Source organism: Indicator indicator, chromosome 6, assembly GCF_027791375.1.
Source record: "Indicator indicator isolate 239-I01 chromosome 6, UM_Iind_1.1, whole genome shotgun sequence".
Taxonomy (NCBI): Eukaryota; Metazoa; Chordata; class Aves; order Piciformes; family Indicatoridae; genus Indicator; species Indicator indicator.
The window spans coordinates 44,301,864-44,328,915 of record NC_072015.1 but is presented as its reverse complement, the minus strand read 5'-3'; the positions used below and the strand labels follow the sequence as shown (position 1 = coordinate 44,328,915).

Here is a 27,052-nt window from a genome sequence, read left to right as displayed (position 1 = left end):
TATGATGTCCACAGCCTACACTATGATGTCACACAGCCTACTCTATGATGTCCACAGCCTAAACTATGACATCCATAACCTACTCTACAATGTCACACAGCCTATTATATGATGTCACACAGCCTAATCTATGATGTCCACAGACTACTCTGTGATGTCACACAGCCTACTCTATGATGGCCACAGCCTACACTATGATTTCACACAGCCTACTCTATGATGTCACACAGCCTACTCTGTGAAGTCCCCAGCCTATTCTATGATGTTACAGAGCCTACTGTATAATGTCCACAGCGTACTCTATGATGTCACACAACCTACTCTATGATGTGCACAGCCTACTCTATGATGTCCACAGCCTACTATATGATGTCACATGGACTACTCGATGATGTCCAGAGCCTACTCCATGATGTCTTCAGCCTACTCTACGATGTCACACAGCCTACACAATGATGTCCGCAGCCTACTCTATGATGTCACACAGCATAGTCTATGATGTCCAGAGCCTACCGTATTATGTCACAAAGCCTACTCTATGATGTCACACAGCCTACTCTGTGATATCCACACCCTACTCTGTGAAGTCACACAACCTACTCTATGATGTCCACAGCCTAATCTATGATGTCACATGGCCTACTCGATGATGTCCATGGCCTACTCGATGTTGTCCACAGCCTACTCTATGATGTCACACAGCCTAGGCTCTGATGTCCAAAGCCTACTCTATGATGTCCACAGCCTTCTCTGTGATGTCCACAGACTATTTTATGAAGTCACACGGCCTACTCAATGATGTCCATAGCCTACACTACGATGTCACACAGCCTTCTCTATGATATCCACAGCATACTCTGTGATGTCACAAAGCCTACTCTATGATGTCACACAGCCTCAACTGTTATGTCCATAGCCTACTCTACGGTCTCACACAGCCTACTCTATGATGTTGCACAGGCCTTAACTATGATGTGCACAGCCTACTCTGTGATGTCACACACCCTATGCTATGATGTCCACAGCCTACGCTATGATGTCCACAGCATACTCTATGATGTCACACACATATTCTATGATGTCACACACATATTCTATGATGTCCACAGCCTACTGTATTATGACACAAAGCATACTCGATGATATCCACCTCCTACTCTGTGAAGTCACACAGGCTACTCTATGATGTCCCCAGCCTACTCTATGCTGTCACACAGCCTACTCTATGCTGTCACACAGCCTACTCTATGCTGTCACACAGCCTACTATGCAAAGTCCCCAGCCTACTCTATGCTGTCACACAGCAGACTCTGTGAAGTCATCAGCCTACTCTATGCTGTCACACAGCCTACTCTATGATGGCCACAGCCTACTCTGTGATGTCACACAGCCTACTCTACGCTGTCACACAGCCTACTATGCGAAGTCCCCAGCCTACTCTAAGCTGTCACACAGCAGACTCTGTGAAGTCATCAGCCTACTCTATGCTGTCACACAGCCTACTCTATGATGGCCACAGCCTACACTGTGATGTACACAGGCTACTCTATGATGTCCACAGCCTACTCTATGATGACACAGAGCCTACTCGATGATATCCACCCCCTACTCTGTGAAATGATGTCCCCAGCCTACTCTATGATATCACAAAGCCTACTCTATGATGTCACACAGCCTCAACTGTGATGTCCATAGCCTACTCTATGATCTCACACAGCCTACTCTATGATGTCGCACAGGCCTTAACAATGATGTGCACAGCCTTCTCTATGATGTCACACAGGAAACGGTGTATTTCTACCCATAAATCCTGCGCCCTATAAAGCCATCTGCAGAGTCATCCTCTTCCTCTTTCTTCCCTCTCTGCTCCCATGGGAGATGTCCTCTCTTATCGGGTAATGCCGGGGGGGGGTTATCTCAGGCCTCTTAGGCCTGACTAGGCCTAATGCCAGGAGGAGAATGGAAGGGGGGGCAGTCTCAGACCTGGCCAGCCTGAGACTTGCCTAGCAGTGGGAGGGGGGGGAAGGAAGAGCCCTGAGGGATTGGGTAGACCCTCAGGTGGGAGGAGGGAAGGATTGGGAAACCTCTGGGTACTGTGTGGGGGACTCTGTATGCTTTGGGATGTTCTTTTCCACTATGCTTTGTAGTTTGTAGTTTTTCTGTATTTTCACCAATCACTTTTCCACTTAAACTTTCCATCACTCTCCAATCCGTTTGTGTGAGTCTCATTCTTTTGTCCCTTTCGGGGCAAGAGGTGTTCTGGCTGGCCTCAAACCAGCACATGTCCACAGCCTAATCTATGATGTGACACAGCCAACTCTGTGATGTCTATAACCTTCTCTATGATGTCACACAGCCTCCCCTATGATGTCTCACAGCCTTCTCTATGATGTCACTCAGGCCTAAACTATGATGTCCACAACCTACTCTGTGATGTCCACAGCCTAATCTATGATGTAACACAGCCTACTCTATGATGTCTATAACCTTCTCTATGATGTCACACAGCCTACATTATGATGTCACACAGCCTCCACTATGATGCCTCACAGCCTACTCTATGATGTCCACGTCCTACTCTGTGAGGTCACATGGCCTAATCTATGATGTCCATAACCTACTCTATGATGTCACACAGCCTACTATATGATGTCCATAGTGTACACTCTGATGTCCGTAACCTACTCTCTATTCACACAGCCTACTCTATGATGTCCACAGCCTAATCTATGATGTCACACAGCCTACTCTCTGATGTCACACAGCTGTGATGGGGCACACCCATCCTGGATGGGACTGAAAAGAACCCCGCCCCAGGTGGACAAAAGAAACTTAATCTGGGGGCAGACTTGGCCCCTCCCCTGCTGGGAGAAGGTGGTCCCCTGACTCAGAAGTGGTCTATTCCACTCCCCCTTCCTGTCCAACAAGCCTATAAAAAGGGCCAACATCTTGCTACTCAGTCTCTTTCCTGCCTCGTCCGCTCGAGAAGATCACTGCTGCTGCCATTGCCTCCTGCACTCAACCACGTGGCTGGGTCCTCCTTTCTCCCAACTGAATCCACTGACATCCAAGGGAACACAAAGCCATCTAGGCTTGGTTTTGTATATTTTTTTTTCCATTTACCCTCATCCCTTACCTCTGTGAACCCCCCTGTTACTGCTATATATATATATATATACAAAATTATTCTTCCTTTCCCTTTTGTAAAAGAGAAAAAAAATTACTTCTCCTACTTCCAAACTGACTTCAAACTATTTCTTTCACAAATTTCTTTTTTCTTTCCCCTACCCTTTTTTTTTCCCTTTCTTCTCTCTCTCCACCCTGCCGAGAGAAAGGGAGAGGGGCAGATGGAAGAATTCCAATCTATTATCATTCGACCACCTAAACAACAATCAGAGCCTAAACCACCACAATATTTTTGGCGCTTCCAACATGAGGCTTGGGAAATAATATTTTTTGCTTGAAAATAATACTTGATTGGGAAAGAAGGATTTGGAACTAGAGATGTTAAGTTTACAAATTTTTATGGCTCAAGTTTTTGGATGGGCTGTTGCTGGATCTTTTGGATGCATGTGTATAAACTACTGACTTACCATGTGGTTTGGTTAATTATAGAGATGCTGCTTGACAGGATAAAAACTCTAACGATGCAGGTTTGCATGTACCTCTTGAATTCCATCAATCTTACTGGTGGTGGGCACTTCTCCAGCTTTTCTGTCATAAAGAATTTCTCTGAAACCTATTATGAAACTAAACGTGTGGATAAAAATATTGCTGAAGGAGAATGGGACTATGTAAAAATATGCTCTATAGGCTTAAATGTAATCTTGATAATCATACTCGCTCTGGCCATGTGGGGAAGGGGGTGCTCCAACCCATTAAGAGTTATCTGTGGAGGGACAATCGATTTAGGGAATTCTTTTGTAAGCCTTAATGGCCCAAAGGCGAGAGCTGTAAGCACTGCAGACACTGTGATAATGTTTATGAAAACAGGAGGGAGGGGTCTGGCTGCTGTGAATGCTGCCCAGCCCGATGGAGGCTAGCCAAACCTGAGGCCCAGCCTGGACGGTTTGGCCTCCCACCAACAGTTTCACAAATAACCCCTGATGCTCCTACACCTGTAGTTTCCCTAGCACTGGTCACCACATGCAGGAAAAAAATGCAAAAATCAGCTCCAAACATGGATGGTGAAGAAGGCACCTCAGCAGGACCCAGCACATCTCAGAACCCACCAGCAGATGGAGAGGACTCAGATCAGGAGATCATAACCATCACATCTCTGCCCAGAAAAGAATTAAGGCAAACTCGTCCAGACTATGCGCGGAGAGAGGGTGAGACAACACTAAACTGGACCCTGAAATGTTGGGATGAGGGTACAGAAACTGTAGATCTAGATAAGAGGGAGGCGAAGCTTCTAGGCTCCCTGTCTCGTGACGTCGGTCTGGATAAAAAATTAGCAAAACTCGATGGAACGCACGCTCTCTGGGCCCAGATTACTAATGCTATAAAGTGCAGGTCCCCTACCAGAGAGGATTTGCCCTGGGCCCCAGTTAAAAGGATGGCTATGGAACAGGGCATTCTGTACCTGAGACAGATGGCTGTGCTGGAGATCATCTATGGAAATGGCCAGCTCCCCTTGGACCCAGATCAGGTGTCCATGAAATGGTCCTTAGTAAAGAAACTCACCCAGGGTGCCCCTCAAAGATATGCACATACACTAGGAGGGATGCTTCTGACTGGACAGGATGGAAGTCCTAAAACTGTGGGTAAGTTTGCTAGTGACCTGAGGGAATATGAGGACAGTGTCAGTCAGGGGCCTGTAATCTCAGCCATAGAGGCTATGACTAAAGACATCATCAAAGAGATTAAGGCCTCCAAGCCTGAACTGAAGGAAGGGGATGACACCTTTTCTCCCCCTTCACCTTCTCCATCAGAATGGATCCATGTTTCAGCCATCAGGAATAAACGTCATTCTCCTCCCCCTAGGAGATCACCCCAAGCTAACCAGGGGATGTCAAGGGTGGCTCTGTGGAGAGCTCTCTGTGACCATGGGGAAAACATGAACCGCTGGGATGGCCAACCCACCTCTGCACTCTGGGCCAGAGTACGGGAACTGCAAGGTGGCCCCAATGGGAATAACTCGCCCAGGAGAAGGGCAGCCCCAGTTTCCCAGGGTGGTTCCTCCCATTCAAGAGACCCTTCTCCCAGTAACACAGGGCCCTGTGACAAATGTGGGCTTCGCCGCCAGCATTAGAGGTGCCCTGCTTCCAGCCAGGCGGAGGTCAGGGACAACAGAGTGTACTGGGATGTGTTTGTGAAATGGCCTGCACTTCAGAAGCCCTGAAGTACCGAGCTCTGGTGGACACAGGGGCCCAATGCACCCTAATAGCATCAAGCTACAGAGGGACTGAGCCCATAACCATTCAAGGGGTCACAGGGGGCTCACAAGATCTGACTGTACTGCAGGCTGAGATAAGCCTGACTGGGAATGAATGGGGAAAACACACCATAGTGACTGGTCCAGATGCACCTTGCATTCTTGGCATTGACTTTCTGTGGGAGGGATGTTTTAAGGACCCTAAGGGGCACAAGTGGGCATTTGGGGTAGCAGCTGTAGGGACTGCAGACAAGGAACAGCTGTCTACCATGCCCGAGCTGTCAGATGACTCCTCCGTAGTTGGCAGCCATAAGGTGCAGGATTTGAAGTTACCAATTGCTTCTCGCATAGTGCATCGCAGGCAATACAGGACCAACCGAGACTCTCTGTACCCCATACATCAACTGATTCGACGACTGGAGAGCCAGAAGGTAATCAGCAAAGCTCATTCACCTTTCAACAGCCCAATATGGCCAGTGCGGAAGGCAAACGGGGAATGGAGATTGACTGTGGACTACCGTGGCCTGAATGAAGTGACTCCTCCGATGAGTGCTGCTGTGCCAGACATGTTGGAGCTCCATCACGAACTGGAATCGAAGGCGGCCAAGTGGTATGCCACAATAGACATTGCTAGTGCTTTCTTCTCCATTCCCATTGCAGAAGAATGTGGGCCACAGTTTGCTTTCACCTGGAGAGGTGTCCAATACCAATGGAATCGTCTCCCCCAGGGGTGGAAACACAGTTCTACCATCTGCCATGAAGTGATCCAAACTGCACTGGAGAAGGGTGGAGCCCCTGAGCACCTACAGTTCATCGATGACATCATTGTATGGGGTGAGACAGCAGAGGAGATCTATCAGAAGGGTAAGAGGAAAATCGATATCCTGTTGGAGGCTGGCTTTGCCATAAAGAGAAGCAAGGTAAAAGGGCCTGCCAGAGAGATCCAGTTTCTGGGAGTTCGATGGCAAGATGGCTGTCACCACATCCCTCAGGATGTGGTGAATAAGGTAGCCACTATGGTGCAATCCACTAGAAGAAAGAGACACGATCCTTCTTGGGGCTTGTGGGCTTCTGGAAAATGCACATTCCCGGGTACAGTCAAATAGTGAAACCTCTCTTCCATGTAACACGGAAGAAAAATAGTTTTGTGTGGGGATCTGAGCAACAGGTAGCATTTGATCAAATGAAACAAGAAGTGGTCCATGCTATGGCTCTGGGACCTGTTCGAACTGGGCCAGAGATCAAGAATGTGCTGTATACTGCGGCTGGTGAGAGTGGTCCTACATGGAGTTTGTGGCAGAAAGCTCCTGGTGAGACAAGGGGCAGGCTCCTACATTTCTGGAGTAAGGTTCTGAGGCCAACTACACTGCAACAGAAAAGGAGATCCTAGCTGCCTATGAGGGAGTCCGAGCTGCTTCTGAGGTAATTGGGACTGAGTCACCACTCCTTTTAGCTCCAAGGCTTCCAGTCCTGACTTGGATGTTTAAAGGGAGGGGCTCAACCCCACATCATGCCATAGATGCCACCTGGACTAAATGGATGGCCCTGATAACTCAGCGAGCTCGAATGGGGAACTTTGAATGCCCTGGCATAGTAGAAGTGATCACCAACTGGCCAGAGGGTGCTGACTTTGGGATGCCACCAGAGAAAACAGTGACCCGTGCTGAGGAAGCTCCCCCATATAATGACCTCCCTGATAATGAAAAGGGCTATGCTCTATTCACAGATGGATCTTGCCGTCTTGTAGGGAGCAAGCGGAGATGGAAGGCAGCTGTCTGGAGCCCAACAAGGCAAGTGGCAGAAGCAAGGGACGGAGAAGGTGAATCCAGTCAGTATGCAGAGGTAAAAGCTGTCCAGCTGGCCCTGGATATAGCAGAGCAGGAGAACTGGCCAGTGCTTTACGTCTACACTGACTCCTGGATGGTAGCAAATGCCTTTTGGGGGTGGCTGAGGGAATGGAAGAAGAACGGATGGCAGAGGAAAGGAAAGGCTATCTGGACCGCAGACCTGTGGCAAGACATTGGACAAACTGCCAATAAAGGTACGGCACATGGATGCACAGATCCCCAAAAGCAGAGCCACTGAGGAACACCAGCACAACCACCAAGCAGATCTGTCTGCTAAAATCTCCCGGATAGCCTTGGACTGGGAACACAAGGGTGAGCTATTCCTAGCTCGCTGGGCCCATGACACTTCAGGTCACCAAGGGAGAGATGCCACATACCGGTGGGCTCGGGACAGATCAGTGGACATATCCATGGAAGCCATCTCCCAGGTTATTCATGAGTGTGACATCTGTGCTGCCATAAAGCAGGCTAAGCGCATGAAGCCTTTATGGTATGGGGGGAGATGGTCAAAGTATAAGTACGGAGAGGCCTGGCAGATTGACTACATTACCCTTCCTCGATCTCACAGTGGCAAGCAGTACGTACTGACCATGGTGGAGGCAAGTACAGGGTGGCTGGAAACCTACCCAGTACCTCATGCCACTGCCCGCAACACCATCCTGGGCCTGGAGAGACATGTCCTGTGGAGACACGGCACCCCAGAGAGGATCGAATCAGACAGTGGAACCCATTTCAAGAACCATCTCACAAGGGACTGTGCAAAGGAACATGGGATTGAATGGATTTACCGTATCCCATACCATGCACCAGCTGCAGGGAAGGTTGAACGCTACAATGGCTTGTTGAAGACCACCCTAAAAGCCATGGGGGCTGGAACCTTTAGGAACTGGGAAAGACACCTAGCTCAGGCCACTTGGTTAGTCAATAGCAGAGGGTCTGTAAACCGAGCTGGTCCTGCCCAGTCCAACCTGCTGCAAACAGGGGATGGAGATGGAGTTCCCATGATCAATGAGAAAAACCTACTGGGAACATCAGTATGGGTTTTCCCTGCTGTTGGTGGGGGCAAATCAACCCGAGGGGTGGTCTCTGCTGAGGGGCCTGGTCACACATACTGGGTCATGCTAGAGACTGGGGATATTCAATGTGTGCCACAATGAAACGCTACGTTGGCTGAAAAGGTATAGCCTCTGAAGGTAACACCAATTAATGTAATGTAATCACTGTATAATAGTTATAAGTCGTTGTAAGTTTTCTTTCCTAGTTTGATAATGACCTGGCATCCAGGATCCAGCGTGAACCCACCGCACACAAGCATCAGCTCAAAAGGACTTCTGCGTCATCTCGCCTACACCTGCTCCTGCTTCCCATACAGCAATAGACTGTTCCTGACTCCCCTTCAGAGACGAAGATGGTTTCCTGTTCTTTCTTATTCTTCTCCGCGTTCCTGCCCAGCCCAAGCACCACCTGCATCAACTGGCACCAGAGAGAGAGACTGCCCTGAGGGAGAGAGACACAGCCGGGACAGAGAGGAACTTGCAACATGAACTCTAATACCACAACTCATGACTGGATAAAGAAACTGTGACAGGAAAGTGGAAGTGAAATAGAGGGGTGGACTGTGCTGGGGCACACCCATCTTGGATGGGTCTGAGAAGAACCCAGCCCCAGGTGGACAAAAGAAACTTAATCTGGGGGAGGGCTTGGCCCCTCCCCTGCTGGGAGAAGGTGGTCCCCTGACTCAAAGGTGGTCTATTCCACTCCCCCTTCCTGTCCAGCAAGCCTATAAAAGGGGGAGACATCTTGCTGCTCGCTCTCTCTTTCCTGCCTCGTCCGCTTGAGAAGATCTCCTGCTGCTGTTGTTGCCACTGCCTCCTGCACCGGACCACGTGGCTGGGGCCCTTTCTCTCTCCCAACTGAATCCACCGACATCCAGGGGAACACAAGGCCATCCAGGCTTGGTTTTGTATATTTTTCCCACTTGCCCTCATCCCTCACCTCTGTGAACCCCCCTGTTACTGCTATATATATATATACAAAATTATTTTTCTTTTCCCTTTTGTAAAAAAAGAAAAAAATATATTTCTCCTACTTCCAAACCGACTTCAGACTATTTCTTTCACTAATTTTTTTTTTCCCCCTACCCTTTTTGTTCCCTTTCTTCTCTCTCTCCACCCTGCCAAGAGAAAAGAGAGAGGGGCAGGGGGAGGAATTTCAAACTATTATCATTTGAACTCCTAAACTCATAGCTCAAACTACCACAGCATCATTCACCACAGAAGGAAATCTGAGTTGTACTGCAAAAAGTCCCAGACTGAACTGGGATGGTGCCAAGGGATCCAGTTAGTACTGGGAATGGATACAGTGTGGCCTGGGAGGGGGTCAGATTATCCATTATCCATCTGGAGGGATCCAGTCAGTACTGGGAGGGTGAAGGGGATCCGGTGTGTACTGGATTGAAGCCTTGTCTGTACTGGGATGGGATCAGGGGAACAAATGACACTGGGACAAGGCCAAGTCTGTCCTTGGAGATATCCATGGGATCCACTTTGGACAGGAATGGAGTCCAGGCTGTACTGGGAGGGAAGAAGGGATTCAGTTTGTACCAGGACCTGCCCTGTCTTTACTGGGAGGGCTTAAAGGAGCCCAGTTCAGACTGAGATGTTGCCAAGTCTACACTGGGAGGAGATAAAAGGATCCAGTTTGTGGTGGAACAAGGTGATCTGCTGGAGAGCAGCCCCGTGGAGAAGGACCTGGGAGTGCTGGTGGACAACAAGTTCTGCATGGGACAGCAATGTGCCCTGGTAGCCAAGAAGGCCAAAGGGATGCTGGAGTGTGTCCAGCAGATTTAGGGAGGTTCTCCTCCCCCTCCATGCTGCCCTGGTGAGGCCACACCTGGAATATTGCATCCAGTTCTGGGCTCGCCAGGTCAAGAGGGACAGGGATCTGCTGGAGAGAGTCCAAGGGAGAACTACCAGGATGCTGAAGGCACTGAAGCATTGCCCTGTGAGGAGAGGCTGAGAGCCCTGGAGAGCTGAAGAGCAGGAGACTGAGAGGGGATTTGATCAATGTCTATCAATATCTGAGGGCTGAGGGTCAAGAGGGGCAGGGCCAGGCTCTGCTCAGTTGCACCCTGGGACAGGACAAGGGGCAATGGATGGAAACTGCAGCACAGGAGGTTCCACCTCAACATGAGGAGGAGCTTCTTCAATGTGAGGGTCACAGCACTGGAAAGGCTGCCCAGAGAGGTTGTGGAGTCGTCTTCTCTGGAGCCTTTCAAGCCCCATCTGGATGTGTTCCTGTGTGACCTGTGCTGGACTCTACGGTCCTGCTCTGGCAGGGGGTTGGACTTGATGATCTTCAGAGGTCCCTTCCAACCCCTCCCATCCTGTGAGCTATGACCCTGTGAAGGCTTAGTCTGTCCTTGGAGAGCTTAAAGGGACATTGTTAGGGCAGGGACAGGGCCCAGGCTGTACTGAATGAGGTCAGATGTACAGTTTGTGACACAGTCACTCGTGGAAGGGACCAGGGGATCCACTCTGTACTGAATTGAGACCCAGTCTGTACTGGAGGGGTTAAAGATCTTCAGTTTGTACAGGAAGCAGATCCCAGTCTGTACTGGGATGGCACTGGGTGTTCTGCTTGACCTGCAACAGGGCCCAGTCTGTACTGGGATGGAATCAGGGTTTGCAAGGGATGTGCTTTGTACTGGAGTGGGACCCAGTCTGTACTGGGAGGTGTCAAAACAATCCTCTTTGAACTGGGATGAAGCCACATCTGTGCTGGGAGGGGTTCAGGACATACACTTTGTACTGGGCAGGAACCAGACTTTGCTGGAATGGAGCAAGGGGATGGCAGTTGGACTGCATTGGGTCCTGCTCTGGACTGGGAGGGGACCAAGGGGCTAAGTTTAAAATAAGCCTTGCCCAGTCTGTACTGGGAGAGGATAAGGTAATCCAGTTTACACTGGGACAAGCCCTAAGGTCTTGGAGGGGTTAAAGGGTCCCTGTTTGGACTGGGACAGGGCCCAGACTGTACTGGGAGAGCAAGAGGGTGTCCAGCTTGTACTGGAATGCTTGCAGTCAGTACTAGGAGGGGTTCAGGGGAAGTATTTTGTAATGGGATGGGACCCAGAAGGTAGTGAGAGAGGGCAAGGTGATGCAGTTTGTTCTGGGAGGAGGCCACAGCTGCACTGGGAGCAGCTCAGGCTGTGCAGTTTTTGCTGGGAAGGGGCATAGCCTGTACTGGGAGGGTGCTCATGTTATTGGCTTTGCATTTGGGGGGATTCATTTGATACTGAGACTTATCTGGGGTTTGCAGTTTGTCCTGGGATAGCTCTAAGACTGTGCTGGGATGGGATCAGGAGAAACAGTTTGTGTTGGGACAAGGCCAGCTGTGTATGTGAAGGGCTTAAAGGGACACAGTTTGGACTGAGCAGGGGCCCAGTCTCTAGTGGGATGGGATCAGGGTCTGCAGTTTGTACTGGGATGAGACCACTCTGTAGTGGGAAGGGTCAGGGTATGAAGTATGTACTGGGACAGAAGGAGTTGGTAGGGAGAGAGTCAGAGGATCAGTTGGTACTGGGGTGAGGAACAGTTTGTGCTAGGAGGGTTTCAGGAGATCCAATTGGTACTGGAAGGCGCCAGTGGGTACTGGGAGGGGAGCAGGGGGTCCAGGGAGAGCTGGATGTTTGTGGCAGTGCTGATGTGCTGGGACTCTTTTCTCTGCCAACTCTGCACACAGGAATTGCCACTGAATCTCCAGAAAATGTTGGAGGAAAGATCACTGGGGAAAAAAAAGGTTACCAAAAAGTGCTTTATTTTGTTTAGCCAAACAAGGAGAATGGCTCCTGCAACATAAACTCTTGATGAGAAAAGCAAAGCAGAGGTCGGATTAGAAAGGAAAAGACTATATTACAAAGAGTGAAAATGTACCAAACTCAGCCAAAACTCGAGGAGACAGGCTGGGCCTGCACTGAGTGACATCAGAACTGCTCTGCAGGAGAAGACAAACAGTTTATTACTTCTGAAAGCAACCAGGGATCAGTTTGCTCAGGGCAGCCTTCAGCTCCTGGTTCCTCAGGCTGTAGATGAGAGGGTTCACTGCTGGAGGCACCACTGAGTACAGAACTGACACCACAAGATCGAGGGATGGGGAGGAGATGGAGGAGGGCTTCAGGTGGGCAAAGAAGCCAGTGGTGATAAACAGGGAGACCACAGTCAGGTGAGGCAGGCAGGTGGCAAAGGCTTTGTGGCGTCCCTGCTGAGAGGGGATCCTCAGCACTGCCCTGAAGATCTGCACATAGGACACCACAATGAACACAAAACAGACAAATGGCAAACAGGCAGTGACCACAAGAAGCCAAAGTTCCCTGAGGTAGGATGTGGAGCAGGAGAGCTTGAGGATCTGTGGGATTTCACAGAAGAACTGGTCCACAGCATTGCCCTGGCAGAGGGGCAGGGAAAATGTATTGGCTGTGTGCAGTAGAGAATTGAGAAACCCAAAGGCCCAGGCAGCTGCTGCCAGATAGACACAAAGTTTGCTGCCCAGGAGGGTCTCATAGTGCAGGGGTCTGCAGATGGCAACGTAGTGATCGTAGGACATGGTGGTGAGGAGAAAATACTCTGCGTCAATTAGGAATATGAAAAAGAAGAGCTGGAGAACACATCCTGCATAGGAGATGTCCCTGGTGTTCTTGAGGGCATTGTCCATGGATTTGGGGACAGTGGTGGAGATGGTACCCAGGTCAAGGATGGAGAGGTTGAGGAGGAAGAAGTACATGGGGGTGTGGAGGTGGTGGTCAGAGGTTATGGTGGTGATGATGAGGCCATTGCCCAGCAGGGCAGCCAGGTAGATGGCCAGGAAGAGGCAGAAGTGCAAGAGCTGCAGCTGCCTTGTGCCTGGCAATGGCAGCAGGAGGAAGTGGGGGAAGGAGCTGCTGTTGGCCATCTGCTGCCTCTGCCCATGGAGACCTGTGCAAGGAGGAAAAGGCAGGGAGAAGTTAGGGAACATTTCTCTCCGCAAACCAAGATTGCAGTGCTCACAGAACACCTCCTCCCTGAGCTGCAGCAGCAATGGATCAGCTCATTCCCCACCACCCCCAACCTCTGGCATCTTCAGCACAGCTTCAAACGCATCTTGGACCCTTAAGTTCCATGAAGATTCCTCTGGACTCGGGACCACATAGGAAAAGGGCTGTGTGCTCAGATCTGTCCTGCAGATCCCTCCCAGCAGCAGGACACTGCCCAGGAGCAGCCCTGAGTGTGCAGGGGCTCAGGAGCACCTCAGAAAAGGTCTAATGACACCTTTGGTGTCAGAGTCTTCTGCAGAGTAGAGAAATAAACTCTAGTCTCACACTGCCCACCCAGCACACCAAGGTGATCAATGTTCAAAGCCAAGACTTCTTCCCTTCCAGGAAAATGCTGCCTTGATGTTCTTCTGGAAAGCCTCCTCAGAAATGCCCAGGGGGGAGCTAGAACTGTGAGCAGCTCTGTCCAACGCAGCTCCCTCTCCACAGCACAAGGACCCTGCCCTGCCCTGCCCTGCCCTGTCCTGCCCTTCCAGGGCTCTCTTCTGCCACTCACAGCTTCTCCCCACCATGGTAGTGTGTGGAGCTCCCTGGGCAGGCTGAGAGCTGAGGCTGGCAGGCAGCAGAGTCCCTGCCCCAGCACACAGCCCCTGGGCTGCAGGGAGCCTGCTCTGAAGGACAGCCCTGCCCACCCCTTCCTGCACCCCAGGGCTCCACAGCTCTTCACAGTGGCCTGAAAAAAACCTCTGGACAGGAGATTGTCCTTACAGCCCCAATCAGCTGTGGCAGCTTTAGGAGATGCCTCTAGGACCTGCACCTGCCCTGCCCTGTAACCACAGACTCACCGTGTCAGTGACTGCAGTGACTTCTCCTCCTGGACACCTTCAAGCTCTCTCTGCCTTCTTCATCTTCCTGAGATTCCCTGGCAGTGCCCTCAGCCCTGCTGTGCTGTGCAGAGGAGCTGCTCCTGGCCAGAGCTCTCTCTTGTCTCTGCTGCCTGCTTGCCAGCAGCTCCCTCCAGCCACGGAGCTCAGCCCAGCTGACCAGCAGAGGACCAACCCAAGGCATGTAATGATCCCTCTGGTGGCTTTGGTGCCATGTAAACATCAGAGACTGAGAGGAAGATGACGAAACCTCTCAAAAAGTCAAAGTTAGATTCAGACTCTGAAGTTTCTTGTAGTGTTGCTGGGTCCCAGTGAGGACTCTACTGGGAAAGTGTCTGCAGGCTGTGGTTGGAGTAGAGAACTGGTGGCAGTGATGAGAGGTCAGGAGAAGCAGAGGAAGTTGGCTGTGCTGCTGAGCAAACCTGGAGGTGTTTCGTTAATGCAAATGGTCAAACCCTGACCCCCAGCCCCTGGACACGCAGATCCTGTCCCTCAATCACTCCTCAGGGTGCTTCCTGGAGGAGCAGGACCACTGTCAAGGGCACAACCCCTGCCAGGCTCCTGAGGATGGACAAGGAGGCAATGAGGCCCCAGGGCTGGCAGGAGGAGTTGTCTCCTCAGAGGCATCAGTGGCACAGCCAAGAGCCACAAACAAAGGCATGAAGAGCTTGGCTCTGCCAGGAGGCTTTCAACTCTTGCACAGCTCTCTGGCATCTGCACCTCAGGCTGTCCTCTGCTGCTGCATGCCCTGAGCCTCTTTCCCTGCAGGCTGGAGTCACACCCCCACCAGCTTCCCTTCCTTGCTGGCACTTTCCTTTACTGCTATCTCTCCATCCTCCTTGGCTCTTCTTTGAAAAACAAAGCCTTGAGTAGATCCAGTCTCCTGCTGGGTGACACCTTGCTCCACAGCAGTGCAGTGGCAGTGACATTTCTTTCTTCTCAAGTCCAGTCTGGACTTCCCTAGCCATATTTTGTGGCTTTATTTCTTTCTCATGCTGCTCTTCACTATCCAGAAAATCTTCACCATGTATCAAAGCACTCCTCAAGTACTCTCAGGCTACTCCTCAGCTGTCCTCAGTCTCCACATCACTGAGCCCAGGGCCTTCAGCCTCTATCTTGTGGTCACTGGACAGAGGCCTCCAAACATCTGGTCAAGGGACAGTGGCTTTAAACTGAAAGAGGGGAGACTTAGATTGCATATAAGGAAGAAATCTTTTCTGATGAAGCTGACAGGACACTAGAACAGGTTGCCCAGAGAAGGAGATGCCCCTGCAAGTGTCCAAGCTTAGGAACTCTGAACAACCTGAACTAGTGGAAGATGTCCCTGCCCATGCTCAGGGGCTTGCACTAGATGTTCTTTTAGGTCCCTTCCAACCCAAACCATTCCAGGATTCTTTGATTCTATCATCCCCAACCCTTCTCCACTGCACTACAGATCCCTACACACACCATGGGGGTCTTTACATCTGAGCCAGAACCCATCAAAAAGAAAGAGTTGCCATTTGTAGGCCAGGAATGGCCATGGCTTAAGGAAACAAGGCCAAAGCCAACTGCAGCTGAGAACAGTCAGCAGCAGTCAGTTCTGCTGAGGCAGGAGGAGAATTTGCCACAATTGGATGTTCTTTAGCAAAGCTTAAGAGAGGTTTATCCAGGTTCAAGTTGATGGCCAAGTTTCCCTCTCTGTCTGACTCCATGGGAGAATTATACAAAGGGAAATCCATTTGGTGTAGGATTAGAATGAGTGTGAGAGGCAAATCCCCTTGGTGTTGTGCTGGAGTGATGGAAGAGAGAGACTGGGAATGAAAGAGGGAAGGGAAAGCCTCCCGTTGAGTCACACCATTCAGAATGGACTCCCTCACTCTCTGAACAACTTGAGAGAGAAGTCTGGGTCACGTAAAATTCAATCCCCTTCCCAGACTTGTTCTCTGATTTATGACTGAGAGTTTGGGTGCAGGGATGTCAGGGTCAGTGCTTTCCCATGGCACTGTGGCTCCTGGAGAGCTTGAAAGCAGAAGCAGCAGTTTTCAATTCCTGAAACTGTTCTGGGGAATCCTAAGCTCAGGCTGTGGCTTTTCAGAGCAAGGCTTAACAAGTCAAACCCCAACAAGTGGTTAGAATCACTGCAGGGATTTAGATCAGATTTACACAGAGGTTGACCTGCAGTCCCCATCTTGAGGTCCATCAGCTCAGGAGATGTGAGGAGAGAGGTTGCCCTATGGCTTGAAGTTTGTTTTCCTCCTGTTGGCCTCAACCTTCTTTCTCCTGAGCTCTTTTCACAGCACTGCCCCAGGAAGATTGCTGCTTCTCTGCAAGGCCACAGCTCTGTGCTTCTAGCAGCTGTTAAGCAGACAATGGCACAGGTTCTGCTTTGCAGAGTGTTGGGATGCAAGCTGGTGCTGAGTGTGAGAGTTGTCTGGGGCTTGGGCTGGAGAGGGCCCTCCCAGGTGACTGACACAGCAGTTTAGCACCAAAAGAGCAAACAAGTGACCATGGGACAGGGGTGACACAGGGAACTGACCATGGGAAAGGGGTGACTGATTGTGGGAATGGGGCTGACCTCAGTCAAATGTGCTGTAACCGTGAGGACTGAATGAGGAACTGTGACCAGGTGTGGGACTGGAAAAGCTGCAAAACCTCCAAGGGAACAGGGAAGTTAAGAGCTTCCCCATGGATCGCAGCTTCCCCACTGATCAAGGCCTTCAGGGCCAGTGAGACATCCTCTGGAGCCACAGTGGTAACTCTCACTTCTTTTGCTTCCTCTTCAGTTTTTCCTACTTTTTTCTATTTCTAACCTTTCCCCCTTCACAGGTAACCACAATCCAATTCAGGAGCTTTTCTCAACCAACTGCTCAGTTTCTTCCTTGTTTCCTTTGGAGGATCCATGACAGAACCATCTTGTCCAGGAAAGCAGGTTGAGGCAATGTCACACAGCTGGCTCTAAGATCTCTCAGATGGCTCTGTGATGTCACACTGCCTGCTCCATGATGTCACAGAAGCCAAGCTATGCTGTCACACAATCAGATCTGTGATGTCTCAGAACCCACTCTATGATGTCACAACTCCCGCTCTATTATGTCACACCTACCACTAAATGATGTCGCTCAGCCTGCTGTGAGATATCATAGGCTCTGCTCCATGATGCCACACAACCTGCTCTATGATGTTACTCGACCAGCTCTCTAATGTCACAGCTCTGGCTCTGTGATGTCACACCTGCCACTAAATGATGTCACTCAGCCTGCTCTGTGATATCTTGCAAGCAGCTCTGTGATGTCACATAACCCTCTCTGTGATGTCAAACAATCAGCTCTATGATGCCACACCATCAGCTCTCTGATATCACACAGACTGCTCTACAGTGTCACAGGAGTCACTCTATGGTGTCACACAACCTGCTCTACAGTGTCATGCCACACATACTATGATGTCACACAGCTGACTCCATGCTGTCACACTACACACACTGTGATGTCACTCAGCCTGCTCTATGATGTCACACATCACACTGAATGATGTCACTCAGCCTGCTCTATGAGATCACACAAGCTATGATGTCACACAACCCTCTCTATGCAGTCATACAATTCACTCTATGATGCCATGCAGTCCACCCTATGCTGTCACACCTTCTGTCTCGCAGCCTGCTCCCTGATGTCACACATAACCCTCTAGGATGTCACAGGTGACTCTGTCATGTCCAATAGCCCTCTCTAGGATGTCACACATTCAGCTCTATGATGTCACACAACACTCTCTGTGATTTCACACAACCCTCTCTATGATGTTACTCAGCCAGCTGTGGAAAATCACAGCTCTGGCTCTATATTCTCACTCCTACCAATAATGAGGTCACTCAGCCTGCTCTGGGATGTGTTGCAAACTGCTCTATGATGTCACATAGCTCTCTCTGTGATGTCAGACCTGTCTCTCTGATGTCACACTGCCTGCTCTTTGATGTCAAACAGCCTTCTCCATAGTGTAACATAGACCCTTCTCTGATGTTACAGAACCCTCTCTGTGATGTCATACAAGGCCCTCTATGATGTCACACAACCTCTTCTATGATGTCGCTCAGCTGGCTCTGTGATCTCACTTAACCCTCCTGTGATACCACACAGCCTGCTCTATCCTGTCACAGGATGCACACTATGATGTCACTCAGCCCACAGGAGGATGTCACACGGACCCTTTTATGATATCACACAAGGTCCTCTTGAGGAATTCACACAACCTGCACTATGCACAGAATGTGCTGTCTGCTGGCACACAATCCTCACTACAACAGTACATAACCCTCTGTATGATGTCACACATCCTGCTCTGTGATGTCACCTAACCCACTCTATGATGTCACACAGCCCTCTCTATGATGTCACACAACATGTTTCAATGTCACACATCCCACCCTCTGATTTCACACAGTCTGCTCAGTCACACATCCCACAGAGCAGGCTGTGTGTTATCATAAGAGGGTTATGTGAGATCACAGAGCATGCTGTGTGACATCATAGAGGAAGTTGTGTGACATCATAGAGAGGGTTGTGTGATGGCAGAGTGACATCAGTGAGCTAGAGGTGTGCAGGGTGTGAGACATCACAGAGCAGGCTGCATGACATCGAGAGGATTCTGTTTGTGTCAAAGAGCACGTTGTGTGACATTGCAGACCTGGCTTTCTGACATCAAAGAGAATTCTGTGTCACATCATAGAGCTGAGTGAGTGACATCATAGAGTGAATTGTGTGACATCATAGAGCAGGCTGTGTGACATCATCTGTGGAGATCTGCGATCTCAGCACTTCCCTGCTCAGGGAGGCAGGAGCAGCGCGGGAGCGGCGCCAAGTGGCAGGGCAGGAGCCCTCCTCTGAGCCAGCTTCTCTATCCTGAGAGGCAGGCACAGCATGGGTGGAGTCTCTGCTCTGGCAGCTGATCTAAAATCCCCAGCAAGTCAAGACAGGGCAGAGCTGTGATCTCAGCCCTTCCATGCTCAGGGAGGCAGGCACGGTGTGGGCACAGTCTCTGCTGCAGGGGAGGTGTTTTCACCAGAGGGAGGAGCTGAGTCCCGTGGGTTTGTTGTCCAGTTAGGTCACGTGGGCAGGATCAGAGATGGCTGCAACTCGTTGTGAAAGTGTTTCCAGAAGATCTGTGTCCACCCAGACAGAGGTCCCACATACACATGCAGGTATCCAAACTCCTGGCTGTAAGGAGTGCCAGAATCTCTCACTTCTCGTGGCAGACTGCAGGGACTACTCCTGTATTCGCTGTGAGCAAGTGGGTGACCTTCTCTGTCTAGAGGGTGAGCTAAAGGAGGAAGTTGAAAGGCTGCGGACTATTAGGGAGTGTGAGAGGAAGCTGGACTGGCGGAATCAAGACTCTGCCATCCTTCACACAGTCCCATCAGCCAGGGAGTAGTCAGAACACTACACACTCCCTACTCTCTTACCAGCTGCCCAAACAGAATGACTCAGAAGCTGGAGAGCAGTGGAGACAAATTCCTCCCAAGTGCACCAGGCATGGCACACCACAAGTCACTGAAGCCCCTCAGGTGCCCCTGTATAATAGATTCGCTGTTCTGAGTGAGCCTGTTCTCACCAAAACCAATGTTCAGCAAGTGGAACCATCTAGCAGCAGCTATGGAAGCTTATCTAGCTCACGTCGTTCAGAGAGGCCAGGGGTGAGCAAACCTCCTGTCAAACATCTGCAGGCAAGAAGAAACGCCGGCTGCTTGTCATCAGGGACTCGCCTCTGAGGGGTGCTGAGGGTCCTGTCTGCAGACCTGATCCACTCTTTAGGGAAGTCTGTTGCCTACCTGGGACCAGGGTCAAGGACGTAGCAAGGACACTTCCTACCCTGATCTGCCCAACTGACTACTACCCATTGCTGGGTTTCCAAGCAGGCAATGATGAAATTTCAACAAGAATTTTGAGATCAATGAAGGACTTCAGATCCATGGGACGAATGGTTAAGGGGTCAGGAGCACAAGTAGTGTTTGCTTCTGTCCCCCCACTGCCATCCTAATGATGGACTAACCATGAAAATCCAGCAGGTTAATGCCTGGTTGCAGGACTGCTGTCAAGGGCAGGTTTTTGGGTTCTTTGATCACAGGCTACTCTACAAGACTCCAGGCCTGCTGACTGTAGAAAAAACCTGCTTGTCTTTGAGAGGAAAAAAAAAAACCTGGGACCAGAACTGGCAGGGCTGATTGATAGGTCTTTAAACTAATTTTGAAGGGGAAGGAGGGAAAAATGAGCCTAACTGAGGACATTCCTGGGACAATGGTGAGGCAGGGTACCAGCTTCACTGCTGGCCCAGGGGCTGTAGGGGAGAGTGGATTATGCAACATCCAACAATGGTAACAGAGACTCCTCTGCTCACGCTCTCAAGTGTCTGTATACCAAGGCAAGAAGTATTGGGAATCAGCAGGATGAACTGGAAATCTGGGTGCAGTCCCAGGGCTATGATCTTGTTGCAGTTACAGAGCCATGGTGGGACAGCTCCCATGACTGCAATGTGGTTATGGATGACTATGGACTCTTCAGGAAGGACAGACTGACAAGGCCAGGTGGTGGAGTTGCTCTCTGTGTGGATAAGCAACTGGAATGTGTTGAGCTGAACCCAGGGGGATTGAAAGCTTATGGTTAAGAGTGAAGTGACACACAAACATGGATGATACTGCTGTGGAGGCTTACTACAGACCACCCAACCAGGAAGAAGCTACTGACGAGGCCTTCTACAGGCAGCTGGAAGTGACCTCAAGATCAAGTGCCCTGGTGCTCATGGGTGACTTCAACCACTCAGGTATTAGTTGGAAAGGTCACACAGCCAAGCACAAACAGTCCAAAAGGTTCCTGCAGTGCATGATGACAACTTTCTCCTGCAAGCAGCTGAAGAACCAAGAAGGAGAAGTGCAATGTTGGACCTTATATTAACAAGCAAAGAAGGACTGGTTGCAGATGTCAAGGCTGGAGGGAATCTTGGGTGTAGTGACCATGACATGTTAGAAGTTAATATCAACAGACAAGAAGCAGGGTGATAAGTGACATTTCAACCCTGGACTTTAAGAGGGTCAACTTTGCCCTCTTCAAGACTCTACTTAGGAATATCCAGTGGGCCAGGGCTCTGGAAGGAAGGGGGGCCCAAGAGAGCTGGTTGATGTTCAAACATTACCTCCTCCAAGCTCAAGAGAAATGTATTCCCTTGAAAAAAAATCAAGTAAGGCAAGCAGAAGACCTGCACGGGTAAGCAAGGGACTCTGAGTAAAACTCAAACACAGAAAGGAGGTTTACAATATGTGGACAAAAGGACTGCTCACTTGGGAGGATTCTAGAGATAGAGTCAGAGAATGTAGAGATGCAACAAGGAAGGCCAAGGCCCTCCTGGAACTGAATCTCTCCAGAGGGGTGAAAGAGAACAAGATGAGTTTTTTTCAGATCCATCAGCGATAAAAGGAGGAGGAGGCAAAAGGTGAGCCCCTGCTGAATGAGATGGGAGATGTGGGAAGTGATGATACAGAGATGGCAGAGTTGCTCAAGGCCTTCTTTGCCTCAGTCTTCACTCCTAAGAGCAGCCCTCAGGAAGCTCAGTCTCTAGAAGCAAGGGAGCAGAACTGGAGAGATGTGGACATTCCTCTGGTCAGTCAGGACAGGGTTAGAGATCTCTTATACCATCTCAAGACACACAAATCCATGGGCCCTGATGGGATGCATCCATGAGTGCTGAGAGAGCTGCTCACACTTTTGCTGAACCTCCTTCCATCATCTTTGAGAAGTCCTGGAGAACAGCAGAGGTGCCTGGGGACTGGAAGAAAACAAATGTCACTGCAGTCTTCAAACAGGCAAGAAGGAGCCAGACAGCTACAGAGCAGTCAGCCTCACATCCATCCCTGGAAAGATCATGGAGCAGCTCCTCCTGGAGGTCCTCTCTAACCACATGGAAGATAAGAAGGTTATCAGGAGTAGCCAACATGGATTTACCAAGGGGAAATCCCTTCTGACTAATCTGATAGCCTTCTATGAAGTTATGCCCAAGTGGGTAGATGAGGGCAGAGCAGTGGATGTCATATATCTTGACTTCAGTCAAGCTTTTGATGCTGTCTCCCATAACATCCTCATAGAAAAGCTGAGGAGATGTGGCATAGCTGGCTTCCAGTGAGGTCATTGCAAACTACCTTGACAAGAGAGCTCAGAGGGTTGTCATCAATGGCACAGAGTCAACTTGGAGGCCTGTGGCCAGTGGTGTCCCCCAGGGATCAGTCCTGGGTCCAGTTTTCTTCAATATCTTTCTCAACCACCTGGCTGAGGGCATTGAGAGTACCCTCAGCAGGGAGGTTGGACCTGATAATCACTGCCCTGTTGTGTAGGGATGGGGTCAGGAAGACCAAGGTGTGGCTGGAGCTGAACCTTTCAGCACATACAAAGAATAAGAAGAAGCTTCTGCAGGTCTGTTAGTCAGGGAAGGAAGGTGAAAGGAAGGATGTGATCCATGATGAGCAAGAGTGGTGAGCTGGTAACAATGGCTGAGGAGAAGGCTGAGGTACACAAACACATTGTGCTTCAATCTTCACTGGCAGCCTCTCTCCTCACATCTCCTGAGCTGTTGGACCTCAAGATGGGGACTGTGGATCAAAGTGTGCAGAATTCTGATCTAAATCCCTACATTGATTGTAATAAATTGTTGGGGTTTGAGTTGTTCAGTGTTTATCTGAAAAGCCACAGCCTGAGCTTAAGATTCCCCAGAACAGTTTCAGGAATTTCAAACTGCTGCTGCTGCCTTCAAGCTCTCCAGGAGCCACAGTGCCATGGGAAAGCACTGCCCCTGACATCCCTGCACCCAGACTCTGAGTCATAAACCAGGGACCAAGTCTGGGACTAGGACTGGATTTAACCCCAGATAGGCTTCTTTCTGATGGAGTTCAGAGAGGAAGGGAGTTCATTCTGAATGCTGTGACTCAACAGGAAGCCTTCCCTTACCCCTTTCATTCCCAGGCTCTGTGTAAAATCATTCCAGCACAGCCCCAAGGAGATTTTCCTTTCACAATCATTTTACTCCCATCCCAAATCCATTTCACCTTGTAGAGTTCTCCCACACAGTAACAGAGTTCGCACAGTTTGAGGGGGGAACTTCAGCCTAATCCCTGACTGCAAAGACTGACAATAAGTCACCACTGGCTACAAAAGAAAACTAATGCTGAGGTCTATATAATTCATGGGGTTGCTACTGGGGATAGAGAGGAGAGGCAGAAATAATTTCCTCTGTTTTTTCTTCTGTCACTTCTGCTTGCAACCTTCCTTCCACAAAGTGCAGCTGGTGAGGTCCACACTGGACATGAGGAGAAAGAAATGTCACAGCCAGGGCTGTGGGGCAAGATGTCACCCAGCAGGAGCCTGGAGCAGCTCAAGGCTTTGTGTTTCAAGGAACACTCAGGCAGGATGGAGAGATAGCAGTAAAGGAAGGTGCCAGCAAGGAGGGGCAGCTGGGGGGTGACTCCAGCCTGCAGGGAAAGAGGCTCAGGGCATGCAGCAGCAGAGGACAGCCTGAGGTGCAGATGCCAGAGGGCTGTGCAAGAGCTGAAAGCCTCCTGGCAGAGCCAAGCTCTTCATGCCTTTGTTTGTGGCTCTTGGCTGTGCCACTGATGCCTCTGAGGAGACAACTCCTCCTGCCAGCTCTGGGGTCTCCGTGCCTCCTTGTCCATCCTCAGGAGCCTGGCAGGGGTTGTGCCATAATCCTGCCATTGACATTGGTCCTCTCCATATCCCCCTGATCCAGGAAGAGCCCTGAGGGGTGAGTGAGGGACAGGATCTGCCTGTCCAGGGGCCAGGGCTCAGGGCTCAGCCCTTTGCTTTAATGAAACACCTCCAGGTTTACTCAGCATCAGGGAGACCTCTGATTGTTCTGACCTCTCATCACTGCCTTGAATTCTCTGCTCTAACCACAGCCTGGAGACACTTTCCCAGTAGTGTCCTCACTGGCACCCAGCAACACTACAAGAAACTTCAGAGTTTGAATGTAACTTTGACTTCTTTAGAAGTTTCACCATTTTCCTCTCAGTCTCTGATGTTTACATGGCACCCAAGCCACCAGAGGGATCATTACATGCCTTGGGTTGGTCCTCTGCTGCTCAGCTGGGCTGAGCTCCGTGGCTGGATTGAGCTGCTGGAAAAAAAGCAGCAGTGAGAAGAAGAAAGCTCTGGCCAGGAGCAGCTCCTCTGCACAGCACAACAGCAGGGCTGAGGGCACTGCCAGGAAATCTCAGGGAGATGAAGGCAGCAGAGAGAGCTTGAAGGTGTCCAGGAGGGTGACTGAGAGCTCGCTGGAGGAGAAGTCATTGCAGTCACTGACATGGTGAGTCTGTGGGTGTGGGGCAGGGCAGGTGCACGTCCTGCGGGCATCTCCTAAAGATGGCACAGCAACAGCTGATTGGGGCTGTAAGGAAATCATCCTGCCCAGAGGCTCTTCTCAGGCCATTGTGAAGAGCTGTGTTGCCCTGGGGTGCAGGCAGGGTTGGGCAGGGCTGTCCTTCAGAGCAGGGTCCCTGCAGCCCAGGAGCTGTGTGCTGGGGCAGGGACTCTGCTGCCTGCCAGCCTCAGCTCTCAGCCTGCTCAAGGAGCTCCACACACTACCATGGTGGGGAGAAGCTGTGAGTGGCAGGAGACATTGCTGCCAGGGCAGGGCAGGGCAGGGTCCTTGTGCTGTGGGGAGGGAACTGTGTTGGGCAGAGCTGCTCACAGTTCTAGCTCCCCACTGGGCATTTCTGAGGAGGCTTTCCAGAAGAACATCAAGGCAGTATTTTCCTGGAAGGGAAGGAGACTTGGCTTTGAAGTTTGATCAGCTTGGTGTGCTGGATGGGCAGTGGAAGACTAGGTTTATTTCTCTACTCTGCAGAACACTCTGAGACCCAAGGTCCATTAGCCCTTGTCTGAGGTGCTCCTGAGCCCCTGCACACCCAGAGCTGCCCCTGGGCAGTGTCCTGCTGCTGGCAGGGCTCTGCAGGGCAGAGCTGAGCACACAGCAGGTGGGATGGACTCTGTCAGCAGGGACAGGGAGGAGAGCTGGGCACAGAGAAGGAGCTCCTGGCAGGGACAGGTGCAGGCAGCAGAGACTTGGGCAGAGGGGGGAAAGGAATCTACTGCCACAGATGCCCTGGCAAGGGGGATCAGGCACCTCTGTGCCATTCTCTGCACTGCAGACACACTTCCCAATGCAACCTTTTGCTCTCCTCTTCTCCCCAGCACAGGCAGTGCCCTCCAAGCTATGGGCTCCAGGGCATCAGTCACCACCTTGGGCAGCTGACATTCAGCTGAAGGCTCCTGGAGTGTGCACACAAAAGGATGACAAAAGCTCTTCAGTGCCATGCTGGGAGCTGCAGAGAGCAGAGCTGGGCAAGGAGAAGGCTTCAGCCCAAGCCCCTCTGCCTTTCTCTCTTCCCTTCATTGTCTCTGCAGCACTGCAGTTCTCTTCCCTCATTCTCCAGCCATCCACAGGACTCTTGCTCTGGGGCATTGCTGTTGGCATGTGGTCACTTTGTGTTCTGACACTGACTCTGCAAGTGCTGCCTCAGAGGTGTCTGCATGGAAACTAAGTGTCCAAGCTGCCTTGGAAGGTGTGCTGAAGATGCCAGAGGTTGGGGGTGGTGGGGAATGAGCTGATCCATTGGTGCTGCAGCTCAGGGAGGAGGTGTTCTGTGAGCACTGCAATCTTGGTTTGCAGAGAGAAGTGTTCCCTAACTTGTCCCTGCCTTTTCCTCCTTGCACAGGTCTCCATGGGCAGAGGCAGCAGATGGCCAACAGCAGCTCCATCCCCCACTTCCTCCTGCTGCCATTGCCAGGCACAAGGCAGCTGCAGCTCTTGCACTTCTGCCTCTTCCTGGCCATCTACCTGGCTGCCCTGCTGGGCAATGGCCTCATCATCACCACCATAGCTTCTGACCACCACCTCCACACCCCCATGTACTTCTTCCTCCTCAACCTCTCCATCCTTGACCTGGGTGCCATCTGCACCACTGTTCCCAAGTCTATGGACAATTCCCTCAGGAACACCATGGACATCTCCTATGCAGGATGTGTTGCTCAGGTCTTTCTGTTTGCCTTTTTCCTTTCAGCAGAGATTTATCTCCTCACCACCATGTCCTACGATCGCTACGTTGCCATCTGCAGACCCCTGCACTATGAGACCCTCCTGGGCAGCACAGTTTGTGTCCACCTGGCAGCAACTGCCTGGGCCTTTGGGTTTCTCAATTCTCTACTGCACACAGCCAATACATTTTCCCTGCCCCTCTGCCAGGGCAATGCTGTGGACCAGTTCTTCTGTGAAATCCCACAGATCCTCAAGCTCTCCTGCTCCACATCCTACCTCAGAGAAGTTGGACTTAGTGTGGTCAGTGCCAGTTTATTCTTTGTCTGTTTTGTGTTCATTGTGGTGTCCTATGTGCAGATCCTCAGGGCAGTGCTGAGGATCCCCTCTCAGCAGGGACGCCACAAAGCCTTTGCCACCTGCCTGCCTCACCTGGCTGTTGTCTCCCTGTGCATCACCACTGGCTTCTTTGCCTACTTCAAGCCCCCTTCCATCTCTTCCCCATCCCAGAACTTGGTGGTGTCAGTTCTGTACTCAGTGGTGCCTCCAGCAGTGAACCCTCTCATCTACAGCCTGAGGAACCAGGAGCTGAAGGCTGCCCTCAGCAAACTGATTTCTGGCTGCTTTCAGAAGCAATAAACTGTTTGTCTTCTCCTGCAGAGCAGTTCTGATGGCACTCAGTGCAGGCCCAGCCTGGCTACTCAGATTTTGACTTTTTTGGTTTTGGTACCAATTTTATCCCCTTTCTAGTTCACTCTCTTCTTTTTTTTTTTTTTTTTCTGTCCATGATATTACGTCATGGGAGCTGTGCTCCTTGTTTGGTGAAACAAAATAAAAGGCCTTTCAATAACAT

General features: G+C 50.7%; 2 protein-coding genes across 2 annotated transcripts; one reads left to right on the top strand and one right to left on the bottom strand.

The window, feature by feature from the left end:
* Positions 1-12,240: 12,240 nt before the first annotated feature.
* On the bottom strand, positions 12,241-13,170 carry LOC128967501 (olfactory receptor 14A16-like). The gene has a single exon (XM_054381641.1). The coding sequence runs from the start codon at positions 13,168-13,170 to the stop codon at positions 12,241-12,243; it is 930 nt and encodes a 309-aa protein (XP_054237616.1).
* Positions 13,171-25,902: 12,732 nt separating this feature from the next.
* LOC128967601 (olfactory receptor 14A16-like) lies at positions 25,903-26,838 on the top strand. Its single transcript, XM_054381771.1, has one exon. It carries the CDS (start codon positions 25,906-25,908, stop codon positions 26,836-26,838), a length of 933 nt encoding a protein of 310 aa, XP_054237746.1. The 5' UTR covers positions 25,903-25,905.
* The last annotated feature ends 214 nt before the right edge of the window (positions 26,839-27,052 follow it).

Excerpts from the sequence above, each read along its gene's own strand:
- LOC128967501 (XM_054381641.1), bottom strand. The coding sequence starts at position 13,170 with ATGGCCAACAGCAGCTCCTTCCCCCACTTCCTCCTGCTGCCATTGCCA.
- LOC128967601 (XM_054381771.1), top strand. The coding sequence starts at position 25,906 with ATGGCCAACAGCAGCTCCATCCCCCACTTCCTCCTGCTGCCATTGCCA.